Consider the following 12,576-nt stretch of genomic DNA (forward strand, 5'->3'; position numbering starts at 1 on the left):
GGCCAAGCTCTGCTAGCGCGTAAGGAAGGTCTACCTGAACATAATTTATAAGCCTCTGGATTCAAATCTTGCCAAATAAGTCAACTTCGAAGCTAAACACCAAGCCATATGGCTGAGACTCGATAAGGTCATACTCATGCAAACATGGGTGGTGGTGTGTACATGATGTCACAAGCGTCATCATGAATTCAACCTCCCAGATAAAGATCCCTACAGTTGAAAAAGAACACCACGATCATCCATCCATCAATTCTCTCATCAAAAAGCCCGGAGTCAAAGAGCGCCAAAATGCCTCTCCACCTCACCCTCCCCGCCCTCCACACCGACCGAGCCACCAAGCTCGCGTCCAAAATCACCTCAACAGCCACAACAACCATCCTCACCCTAACTGGCCACCTGAGCTCCTTCCTCCTCTCCTTCACCCTCACCCGCGCCCTCCTCACCTCAATTCTCCTGCCATTATACATGACAAAATTCCTCCTGTGCCTCCTCCCCGCAACACTCAAAAACTCCATCCACCTCCTCCTCGGACCACCCGGCTGGACCCGCCTAATAAACCACACCGACACCTTCCGAAACACCTCCGACACCCTCGCGCAATCCCAGCTGTCTGGTACATACCGCTTCAAACCAGACGAAATCTTCCACGTCGAACCCAACAGCCGCGGGTGGAAGGAGGTAGAAGGTGCACCGTGGACATCCGAGACAGAGGAATTCGAAGTCTGCGGCGCGAGCGCGCGGTACGTCCATCTGCGTCCGCGGTACTCTGCTGTCTTGCAGGATGGGAAGCGCGAGCATAGACCCGTTGTGTTTCTGCATGGGAATCCGGGGTGGAGTTTTGTGTGGCGGAATGTTAGCCTTCCCGGTCCTTCCCTTAGGAATGGGAATAGGAGTGGGAGTTGAGAGTGATGCTGATATGTGGGCAGGTCTTCCCATCCCTCCTTGAGCGCGGCCATGACGTTTACGCAATTGACTGGTTGGGTCATGGTCGGAGCGACAAGATACTAAAGACGGAGGTTATTACGACGGAGCTGCATATCCATACGCTGGTAAAGTTCTTTGAGGTTACGGAGCTTGAGAATGCTATCGTTGCAGCGCACGATTGGGGCGGGTATGTCACCCTCAAAGCTTACCCTATACCAGGGGCTTTCCTTCTCTTTTACCCTGAAGCAATACTGACAACCAACAGCTGCATCGCCCTCTGCACAATCCCGCGCCTGCCGCGTACAACAGTCACCAGCCTCTTCCTCCTAAACACCTTCTTCCCCCCGCGCCTCAGCGACTGCAGTCTACACTACCGCCTCCTGAACAGAATCTGGTACTGCGCCACCGGCCTGCTAGACGGATATCTCCCAGAATCCCTAATCCACCTCTTCCTGTCGCCGTCATTATCACTCTCGGAGCTATCAGCCTATACAGCGCCGTACGCAGATCTCCCACGGAGTAGCAAGGCCTCGATCCAAAGATTCAGCCACTCCGTCCCCTCTCTACCGCGGTTCGTTCTGTTTTATTTACGGAACACGCGTCTTTGGAAACTATGTGAGGGCTTAACGGGTCCAGCGAACTGGGATAGTCTGAACGTGCAGGCGCGGCTTAGTGCGCAGGATGACCAGGTGCGTGGGTTCTGGGGCACTACCCGTCATCAAGGGAGTGGCAGTGGTAGTGATGGAGAAGGTTGTGAAGTAGCAGTTGTCTTCGGGGACAAGGACCCGCTGATCAGGGACTACAAGGCTGTGCTGACGCGCTCGATTTATCCGGATCGGATGGTGAGTTGGGCGCAGAGGGGGATGTGGATTATGGGGGCTGGGCATTTGCCGATGGAGGGGAGGGCTGGGGAGGTGGCGGGGTTGATTGCGAGGTTTGCGGGTGCGAGGAGGGAAGGTGCTATGCACTAAGATGCAGGTTTTGGGCACTGGACTGGATTGGAAAGGTAAGGTGCTGTGGTTTGGCTTGATGTGTCTTGTTTGATGGTGTGTGACGTTGAGGATGAATGCTGTCTAATTACTTGAGAAGCTGGAGGTGAGATCTTGCTAATACCATAGTATTAATCATGTTATATCTAACGTGGAAGCCTCTAACCCAGAAATAGTTTCCGGTTTGTTAAGCTGGTTTACTCGGAGTTCGGAGAAGAACTGTGCCTATAATATTACCGCCCAGGCACCAAAGGAAATTCCCTTCGTGCTCTGGATACCGGATTGGGCCCTTAAGCTTATCTATCTTCTAGTGCTTGAGCATCAATATGAACATGTAGATCCCTAGTCTCTCCGCGATCCCAGCTCACCTTACTCGTTGACATGGGCATAAAATCGGTGCAGGACTACGGTATGCAGACCACTGCAGGCACGAGCAATATCCAAATTTCAGTAAATCAGCAATTAGTCTAGCCAAGGGTATATAAAGCGCCAAGCAAAACAATCTCTCTCTTATCTGAGCGGCAACTCCTCAAACCCCCCCTCGCTTCCTCCCTTTTTTCCATCCCTAATAACAAAAGCCGGATGCCAGAAATTCAGAACCGCCATGACAACAACCATCAGCACCGCATCAAAAACATAGATAAACACCTCGTGCGTCATAATATACCCGCCATACCCATCGATAAACTCCACCATGCGGAAGATCGAGCGGACGAGAATCAGGACCGAAACGACGTACATGGCGAATAGGAGCGTGACCCAGTTGCGGGCTGTGATGTTGTGGGTGTTGCGCCAGGAGTCCTGGGCTTGGAGTGATGAGGGCGTGGGGGATTTGGCGATGCGAATGTGGAAGATTATTGAGGTGAGTAGGAAGAACCCGAAGAAGATGATTTGGACGGCGAGGCCGATGATCGTGATGGTTTCGCCGGTTTGGCGGGTGGATTGGTTGTCGCCGGACATGAGGCCGCCGCCTGCACACAGAACACTGGTTAGCTGTTATCGTCCCTGGTACTGGGTTGTGTGGAAAGGATCGGTATACCTCCGCACTGCATCAAGAAGGAAATGACATCGCCCGTTACAAAGATCTTGGTCATCCACTTGACCCGGACGAGACTATGCTGCTGGGCGTCGAGGTGGACGATTAAGCGTCCAAGGACCATGTATATTGACGCCGCGTAAAGAGCAGGCGCGAGCAGGATCAGGACGGTTTGCAGAGCGTAGAGGGGAATTGAGTCGGTGTGGTTGTGGCTGAGGATGCGGAAGAGGTAGCCTAGGATTTGGACTACATGGTTGTTAGTGACATACGGGAATGGAAAATGCTGAAGGGGGTCGGGGACGTACAAACACCACCAATCACGAACGGGATGAAATATAATGCTCGCGCCTTGAGCAGCTGGTAGAGATGATAGCCGGTCGAAACACCAAAGAGGAAGATGAAGATGGCGGCTGCGGGAATGGACGGGTTGTACCCGTAGATGTTGTTGGCGTCGCCTGCCATTGAGCTCGGTTTCTGGTGAATTGTTGCTTTGGGCTGATGGTAGTAGGCTGTTGACTCCTATATAGCAAAAAAAACACAGCACCGCCCCCGCCAAGGCCTGGAACTGATCTCGGGTGCCTGGATCGATCTCGCTCTCGTTTTCGCTTTCGTTTCTCGTTTACGGTACGGCAGATCCACTCGGAGTTCGGCTTGGAGGCTGATTGGGTCCACACGAGTTATCTTTAGAGATTGCTTGGTCTGTGCTTTGTTCATCCATCTGGCTTTGCATTATCTTCAAGTTCAAATCTTGCTAAGCGGCGTTTATGCTGTCATCGAAGCGCTGCAAGATCAATCCCACGGTCACCGAGTCTTTGACTAGAAATCATGGGGCATAATCTGTGTTGTGAGACCAGAGGCATCGAGGCGTTGAACACGTACCATATCTTCGAGCGAGAGTTTAGCTGCTTGAAAATGGCCAAGAGAGGAAGAAGAGGAGTGGTGAAAGGGAATAAGGAGGTGACGTCCGCGATTGAGTTTGTTGACCCCAGGATCATTCTGCGCTGGACACCATCGCCTGCGCAGAATGTTCGTTGACCATTGTCCGCATTCAATAAGCACCTCTTCCAAGTTGCCTATCGGCTAGCAGGGCGAACATACGGGGAAGACTGGGCCAGAGCCCGCGAATCTGCACCATCGATTAGTACCCAAAAGCCAACTATAATGATTATAGCACAAAACCATTTACCCAGTCGGATAATAACCCTCCCACCTAAGTCCAGGCGGCATCCTATCCTAGATCGCCAGATTTCGTCGCCGCAAAGAAGCAAACCGTGAGCGAAAGAGGATAATCGCATGTCGGATCTGAAGCAGGTCGCTCGTCCCGCTGTAGATCAAGGCCGTCAGAATTGCGCATGGCGTTTATAACGTTAGGGAGGTGTTTCTTCGTGAGACCGAGGCCCGATTCAGACTCTTGAGGCAGAGAATCATGTACCTACCGGTACCTTAGCCACCGATGTTTCCAGCGCAGATGAGCAAGCTGCGAACTCATAAATCCGCATGCAACTGTGGCCGCAGAATGTATTATAGGTAAAAAAACGCGAAGGAATATACGCATAATAAGCAGTATAGACCCAGTCTGCCACTTAGAGAGTCCCGTCTTCGTCCCCTTCAACCTGCTGTTATCAGCTCGTGAAGACTCCTATCCGCCTTGCGCATCCGGTTTAAACCGAACTCCTTCTCCTCAGGATTCAGCCAAGGTACTCGCTATCGGATGGCAGATCTGGCAATGGGAACGTGAGATAACGCCAAGCGCTCTTGGAAAGGCAATCACGCCGGTGAGAATAAAGAGCCAGCGCCGGCTGTTAAGGCCGTAGACGCCATTCGCCTGTGTGGGGGCTGCTTGAAGGTATCCGCTAAGCTCCCAACGAAGGCGGACCCGAAGGATACCCTATACATGTTGTTTTGCGAGTTCACGCTTTTTGTATTATCCTCCTAGCACGGTGTGTACCGCGGGATAAGATATGCCCTCTGCGAGACCCGGGGAAGCGGGAGGCGTACAGCTGGTAAGGGGTTTTCAAGGCAGCGGAGGAAAAATGGACAAGTGACCATAGACGTTCCCAAGAGGGACACCGCAAGGAAAGGCGGACTGTGTGGCATATGATTGTGTGTTCAATGTTGGCAGGATCGAGATGCGAAGGATGGGAGGGGGAAGGTTCCACGGGTGGGTGCAAATCATCTGCGACGGAATCTGTGGGGTTGGGCATGGTAGCCACTGCTAGTGTTAGTTCTTGTCTACCCCCTAAGAGGCGGTCCAATAATCCAGAATCGTACAGAGGTTATTCTGATTCTGGTTCTGTCTGGTTCTTCGAGAAGGACAAGAAACTCGCCCAGTTCTGCCTCTATTCGCTTAGACAATAGAATCTCCTCAGGAATGTTCGAACTTCGTACAGAATAAAGAAAACGATCCGAAGATCAGTCTCCGTTCTTCCAGAGGAGAACCGAATGTGTCCCGGAGAACGCACTGAAGACGGGGCGGTGGCGGAGACAGCACTGACAGGCTTGGTGTCTGCGGTGAAAGAGGTCCAGACTGAGCAGGAGAACTGGGCGCCTGCTCTACTCGACAACGGCTGAATTGTCGATGTCTGGGCTTGATCTCCAGCCCCGAGGTCATCACCTCATCGTAAAGCTGGCGTACTGGCACATCTCAATATGCAACGTACTGAGATGCGCCAGGTTCAAAACGCGATGGCCGTTCCTTCGGAGGAAATTAGCTCACGATCACAATTGCCCCGTTCCCATTGATTTTTTTATGCTGGCGGAATTGAGATCAGACAGCAGCAGCAAGGTGGACGGCGAGGCCGGAAGGGAAAGAACCTAGAAGACGAGGCTGAGGCTGTGCGGCGGCGCTAGACATCTAGACATACTGGTAGTCCCGCTTGAGAGTTGCGTGCCATCGTGAAGTCAGAGGATGCAAGCAAGGGCATTTTTAAGGGGATAGGTACTGATATTGGCCACAAGTCCTCGCTTAGGAGGGCATTTTAGAAATTGTAGATGTGTTACATACTATAGCGAAGCAACGACCCAAAAAGATAATTCACATCCACCATAAAGATACCATATATACACCTGAACCTAGCTACTGGAGGCAAATCACACCTTCTCCAACCTCCCAACCCACGCAGCCGGCGTAACCCCGCTCACCCTCCCATCCTCCTGAATCTCAAAAACAAACTCCCCAATATACAGATTCGCATAGGTATACTGTCCCAACTGCGCAAACTGATCCGCATCATAGAAGGCGCTGAACAGATTGCTCGGATCACGGGGGAGAACAGGGTCAGCCGGTGTGGTGGCGAGTCTGAAAGCGATTTGATTGGAGCCGTGCGGGGTAATCAGGGGGCGGAGCGTCGCCTTGGTGGGGAATATGGGCGAGCCGTAGAAGATGCTGAGGACGTCCGTGCTGTTTTGGATCCAGGATGTTATGGATAGACCTGGGGAGGTGGGGATCTTGGAAGGGGTAAGTGTGAGCGAGCTGTTTAGGCCCGGTGTGGCCGAGACGTAGGTTCCTGTGTACTTCTGCTCGAGCTCACGGGCTGCCTGTTTTGTGAGAGCGGGGAGGAAGACGCCGATAACCGCCTGGACGAGGTCGAGCGTTTGCTGGCTTCTTGTGGCCTGGGTACTGGCCGTGATGAGGTTAAGCCCTGCGTCGAAGTCCGGGATGAAGAGCGTCATTGCGCCGTAGGATCCCGAGTCGCCGAGCTTGGTGTATATGTCTGTGACTAGGCCGGTCTCGGGGTGTTCGTAGCGGTAGATTTCCCAGGGGGCGCCGATGGCGTAGTGCAGGTCCGAGGTGTGGGTTACGGGCTTCATCCAGCGGTGGGTTGTGTGGGTGTCCAGGAGGGTAGAATTTAGAATTGCGGTGCTGAACTTGGCGAGGTCGTTGAGGGTTGAGAAGATGCCGCCGGAGGACTTGGAGAGGCCATTGTCTATGGCGAAGTTGGCCTGTGGTTCGCCGGCCACGACGCTGCGGGGGAGTGTGGAGTTTGGCGGGACGACGGAGTACGAAGAGGTCATGTTCAGAGGGTCGAAGATGCTTTCCTGGTAGACATCGTCGAGGGTTTTCCCTGTTAGGTTCGCGATCGCCATGCCGAGGAGGGTGAAGCCGTTGTTCGAGTAGACTGGACTTGTCCAGGGGAGGGCGATGGGTGGGTTCGTGGATGCGCCTTCGGCGTAGGACTCGGGGTCGCATATCCCTCCCACGAATCCCTCGGGCGTTGTGCAGGGGGCGTGGTTTGCCGGGTCGGATGGATCGACTGGTGGGAAGCCATAGGTGGCTGGGTTGTACTCGGGCGACGAGGTACCTAAAATCAGGGGCTCGAGGACATACAAGGCCAGATAGTCCGGGGTCCAGGGAGCGCCGTATTGTGAAATCCCGCCCATCTGGCTGGCCAGGGCGAAGGGAGTGATTGCGTTCCATTGGGTGTCGTAGATGGGGTCGAGGGTATTGGACTTCTCGCGGACGAAGTGTGCGAACTCGGGGAAGATCTCTGAAAGCGGCCGTTCCCACTCCTCCAGGTCGAGTTCGATCAGCCCGGCGAGGACGGTGAAAAGCTTGGAGACGCTGGCAACGCGGTAGATGCTGTCTCCGTCGACTGTCTGGGTACCGAACGAGGCGTTGCGGGTTTCAGGTGCGGCATGGTGGTACTGCAGTTTTTCTGCTTTTGAATCACGCGTGGAGAAGAGCCCAACGGAGAAGGTGAGGTCGTTGAATTCGGAGAGGGTCGAGTTGGACTGGCCATGCAAGCTCCTGTCGAGACTGATCGTGAGATTCTTCCAGGCGGCCGCGACGAGACTGTTGCTGCTGGTGAGGTCTCTGGGAGCTGGGTAGATCGGGCCCAGGAAGTTGGAGAGGGCGCCGGGGAGGCTAAGAGTTGTCAAAAGTAGAGAAGTGTAGGGCCTCATCTTGCGGTATTTGGGATTGAAGTGCTTGAAGTGTCAACCAAGGTAACGGGGCATACCCATCTTATATGTCCACGACGGAGGCAGTGAGCTAATCAACAGGACTCAGCCTTGAATGACGATAGATCTCGCCAGCAGTGTTCCTGCGCCATGCCACTAGCCTCCATATGGAGATGAGCTGTGTCGCTGCCCTTTGCCCAAACAGTCTTGGACAGGCCAAGTCCTGCAAGCTGAGCTCATTCCTGGGCGTACGAGCCCAGCATGTCGAGCTCTGATTGGAGAGCGCAGCGTCCCGCCAAAAGTGGTTAGTGGGATCTTGCTCCAGTTCTGTGGAATCGGCCGAGATGGCCCCAGAATGTGGACTCCGGGGCTGAACTGCGGCTGTGGTGAGAATCATTTCTGTCGAGTCGTCGACTCTTGGTATACATATACTCCTTGGCTGTCTGGCCTGTTAAATGCACAGGCGGGAATGGCGTGGTGGCTGTCCAGGTACTCGAGATGCATGACATCATCGCAGTCTTGTCCAAGAGGATTATGCCACACCAAACATCCATAAGCGAGTTATGCCTACAGAGAGGATCAGAAGCCTTGCTAGACGAGCTACCAAATGCCCTGATCGCGTTTTATGAGAGTCTGTCCCTTCCTACTCTAAAAGCCTACCTAGCCTTAGATACCAAGCACCTCTCACAAGGACCTTTTCTTCTATGCAGCAATTGACTAATTTACTGATTCTCCGCACCACGGTGTTCGTACCTCTAATGCGGAACTTATGGCCCATACAGAATCCTCAGTGCAGCTCGCTCCGATTCCACCCCAAAAGTGTCCCTTTCCCCAAGGCCAAGCTGCTAATCGCATCTCTCCCACCATAGACCTCCTTTCTGTCGGACATAGCTCAGTCAGCGAAGGGGCTACCAGCATTCGATGACGATGTTGAGAGGGCCGTATCCCACCCCGTTACGCAAGTTACAGCCTTTGGCCTGGCAGCCGCAACGCAGCTGTACCGACGTCGCTTTGCAGGTTATCACGGGTGCACGCTTGGGTAAGCCTTAAGTTTGTGATAGGAAGGACGTAGCTGCGGCTCAGACTATTAGTAGGTATTGGGAGCTCCACAGTACGTTGGGTAGCGGGGATCTCTGAGGCCACCGTTGCCGATCTCCGATGTACTATGTAGGCAGTTCTCGTCAAGCTTCTTATCGGGCTTTGGGGTTCAGGCGATTGAGGGAAGTAGTTGGCATGCATACAACTTCATGTATATTCTTCGTAATGTAGAAACAAATCTCATATAGCCATAATGTAATCATAGACACCGCCCATCAGATCGACTTATGTCATTTGCAAATCTACCTTCAGGGCACTCAGCAATGGAAACCTAAGCCATCCCCTTCATCTCCGCCTCATGCACACTCATCCGGCGTTTCGTCTGCTCAACAAAGACCTTCCTAAAGTTGCCACGGGCAAGGTTGCCACAAGTCTCCTTAACACCGGCCCAGTTCTCCCTCACAATATCCATAGTCGGGCGAGAGAAAACCTCCTCGATCTCCTCAAGCGTCTTATCCTTGGTCTCAGGCATGAAGAAAATTTGGTACACCCAGCCGACGGCCGCAATGCCGCCGTAGAAGCCAAGAGACAAACCGGTCTTGCCCATGGCCTCCTGCATGGAGGTGAAGTTGTAGGTGACGATGAAGGACATCAGGAAGAGGAGGGCGTCGGAGGTGGTCATGCCGTAAGAGCGGAGGTAGGTTGGGTAGACTTCCGACGGGACGACCCAGGTGAGACAGGCGTAGCAGCCAAAGAAGCCCTGGTAGACGATCAGGCCGGTGAGGTAGAGGGCTTCGACGGTCATGAGGTCGGTCTTCATGTCGACTTGGTAGCTGGCGCCGATGAGGACGAGACCGATGAAGAAGCCCGGGAGGGTGACGATCGCCCAGAAGCGGCGGCCGAAGGACTCCATGAGGAAGATGGCGGGGATGGTTCCGAGCAGCAGGGACCCGCCGCCGACGAGGGACATGTAGTTTGCGTTTTCTTCGTTGAAGCCGATTTGGTTCATCAGGACTGACATGTAGTACATGATGGCGTTGATTCCGGTCATCTGGCCGAGGATGATCATGATGTTGGCGTAGATGAGGGAGCGGCGGGCGCGAGGTTCACTGTGTAAGAATGTCAGCAAGGTATAAGTCGTTGAGTAGGATTGAGACGCACGTGAAGAAGTCCATCCAAGGGAAGCGCTTGTTCACAGCACCCTCGTTGACCTGATTCTCCTCCTGGCGGACAGAAGCCGTCATGATGAAGAACTCGTCCCGTGATTCGGCAGTATCAATACCACGAATGCGCTTCCAGACCTTGTATGCGTCGAGAGTTTTGCCGGTGTGGATGAGGAAACGAGGACTTTCCGGGAGAAACAGCATTCTATGAAGAGGCATAAGGTTAGCGAGGTTCTGAGAGCTTATGGTATTGATGCATACCCAAAAAACATGATTGTTGAAAAGACAAGCGATGATCCAAGAATGTAACGCCAATTGCCGTCGACGCGCAGGAACATGGCGGAGATGGCGTATCCAAGGACCTCTCCGAGGGCAATGTTGAACTGGTACAGTGACACCAAGTTACCACGGATGCGGCGTTCGACGGTCTCGGCGACATAAACAGGGACGGTACCACCCTCGAGACCGACACCGACACCAAGGATGACACGAGAAGCAACCATCATGCCTAGCATTGGGATTAGCCAGTGTGCTGATGATAGATGTAGGCAGTACTCACCAAAGTTAATTGACCCAGCCTCCAGGGCAGCACCGATAGTATACAAGATCAGAGAGATGATAATCGACCACTTTCGTCCAAGGTACTCGTTACAGGGAGAGAGAATCAGAGCACCACCGACAGCACCCAAAGGCATACCCGAGTTTACCAAACTATTCTGCCTTGAGTCTAGGTGCAGGTCTTTTGGAAGGTAGAGGTTCGCGCCGGAGATGGTACTCTGGTCAATACCCGACAGCAAACCACCCATACTGGCAAAGGCGACGAGCAGCCATGTGAAGTGCTTGGGGTTCTTGAACTGGATGTGGAAGAAACCGGTCTCAAGTCCACCAGCTTCTTGGAGCTTCTGCTCCATCTCATCGATGAAAGCATCGGCATCTTGGGCGCGCTCGCGCACGACCTCGAGAGCCTCGAGTTCTGTCTTCTCGGGCTCAGCCATGTTGCTACCAGAGCAGTGTGAATGTAAAAGGTCTGGTCAAGCTGGGAGAGAAAGTTGCAGGGGATGAAGAAAATGTCTGGGGGGGTTGGAGAAAAAAGAGCGGGGGGAGGTGTGTTACGGCGAAACGACCCCGGTTATTTATGTCTGCCCATCAAACTCATCACTCGTCAGCGTCATTTGCAGTCTCAGACCACGCCAAAAGCCGTCTAACAGACACGCCGTGTATCGGCCCACGTCTGTCGGCCACCTTCCAAGGTCGCACTCGCGGGTGCCAGGCCGAAACTCGACTCGAATCCCCAGGTCCCCATCGGCAAACGCTGAGTGGCCAGAAAGGCCTGGAACATGCTTTGCTAGCTCGAGGGCGCCGGCATTCTTGACAAAATTGGCGAAGGCTTGCTGGACTAGCGCGAGGATCTTAACCAAATCCAAGCGCCCCTCGGAATTCGTCCGCGCGGAGATTTGGGCCCCGGACTGGCCTAACCACACAAGGCCGTTGTCTGGCTATGCGGGGATGTCGCGTCCTCAACCTGGGCATGATTGACATTCCAGAATTTCGACGATGCATGAAAGGTTCAGTGACTGGTGACAACAAGCCTAAAGGATTTGCTTAGCTGGCGCTGTTGAGCATATAGCTGCCAATAGGTAAGACGGCATTGGGGAGGAGGAGTTCCGGGGCTCCGCAATCAAGGACTCGGACCGAAATACGGAGAAATCCGGAGACTTGGCGGGGGCCGACGCCTGAAATTCTCTGCTCGGCGGCTGACCTTCTGGCCCAAGTCTGCCCCGGCCCGGTCTTTTGTCGGCCAATCGTCCAATGGCCGACTCATTCTTACGTTTCGAAATTCCGAGAATGTTCGTGACAGGCGTCAAGAACAAGGATTCTTGAGTCTCTAGACTCTCTAGTCTAGATACACGGCTGACGTCTCAGCTTGAATCATGGCAGTTAACGTTGTCAAGCCTGTCGTCAGGCTCTCCTGCATGCCAAAGACGTCTCCAGACCGCTATACGCCACAATGTCCCGGTCTGGTTATGAACCCCAGGCGGAGGTGGAGTTTTTCGTGCGCGTGGGATATGTCAATGATTATTCCACTTTGGTAGGGTCTTGACGACGTGGGATCACTCCATGTTTCGCCCAACCGAAATTCTGCCGCAATAATGAGGGATATTCTCGGTTCTGTCACCCCATAGTTTTTTCTTGACTGGAGACATTTTTTGATGAGATGGGTATCGCAATCTTATATGGCTGGTAGTTGGAGCTCTTCGCTGCTTCACGATCATTATTCTCCATTGCTCCATCGCATAAACCCCCGGGTTTCGTCTGTTACTTTCCCTCCGATGCGGCCGACCTGCCCTTCGCTAACCGGCGGCTAAACGGTCTGCCGGTCTCAGACTGTCGGTTTGACCTTCCGTCCGGAGGCTTCGAAAAGTCACCCTGGCGCCCTACAGCGTGAAAACAATAAGCTGCACAGCAATACTTTATCCCAACTGTAGTTTCTCGCTGTTCGCCATAATCCGGCAAAGGACGTCCCCCA

The 12,576-nt window shown here is 53.5% G+C and overlaps 4 protein-coding genes across 4 annotated transcripts; 1 reads left to right on the top strand and 3 right to left on the bottom strand.

Annotated features, from left to right (window-relative positions):
- Positions 1-288: 288 nt before the first annotated feature.
- DSM5745_02731 (haloalkane dehalogenase family protein) lies at positions 289-1,895 on the top strand (the record flags this gene model as incomplete). The annotated part of the gene is made up of 3 exons (XM_026744747.1): positions 289-807; positions 927-1,111; positions 1,190-1,895. The coding sequence occupies 3 exons, from the start codon at positions 289-291 to the stop codon at positions 1,893-1,895; spliced, it is 1,410 nt and encodes a 469-aa protein (XP_026605613.1).
- Positions 1,896-2,423: 528 nt separating this feature from the next.
- Positions 2,424-3,411, bottom strand: DSM5745_02732 (RTA1 domain-containing protein; the record flags this gene model as incomplete). Its single annotated transcript, XM_026744748.1, has 3 exons — positions 2,424-2,884; positions 2,953-3,195; positions 3,255-3,411. The coding sequence occupies 3 exons, from the start codon at positions 3,409-3,411 to the stop codon at positions 2,424-2,426; spliced, it is 861 nt and encodes a 286-aa protein (XP_026605614.1).
- Positions 3,412-6,039: 2,628 nt separating this feature from the next.
- Positions 6,040-7,851, bottom strand: DSM5745_02733 (uncharacterized protein; the record flags this gene model as incomplete). The annotated part of the gene is made up of 1 exon (XM_026744749.1): positions 6,040-7,851. One exon carries the CDS (start codon positions 7,849-7,851, stop codon positions 6,040-6,042), a length of 1,812 nt encoding a protein of 603 aa, XP_026605615.1.
- Positions 7,852-9,217: 1,366 nt separating this feature from the next.
- DSM5745_02734 (putative MFS sugar transporter) lies at positions 9,218-11,044 on the bottom strand (the record flags this gene model as incomplete). Its single annotated transcript, XM_026744750.1, has 4 exons — positions 9,218-9,995; positions 10,048-10,254; positions 10,311-10,557; positions 10,609-11,044. The coding sequence occupies 4 exons, from the start codon at positions 11,042-11,044 to the stop codon at positions 9,218-9,220; spliced, it is 1,668 nt and encodes a 555-aa protein (XP_026605616.1).
- Between the last annotated feature and the right edge of the window lie 1,532 nt (positions 11,045-12,576).

This window comes from Aspergillus mulundensis (genome assembly GCF_003369625.1).
Source record: "Aspergillus mulundensis strain DSM 5745 chromosome Unknown scaffold_2, whole genome shotgun sequence".
Lineage (NCBI taxonomy): Eukaryota > Fungi > Ascomycota > Eurotiomycetes > Eurotiales > Aspergillaceae > Aspergillus > Aspergillus mulundensis.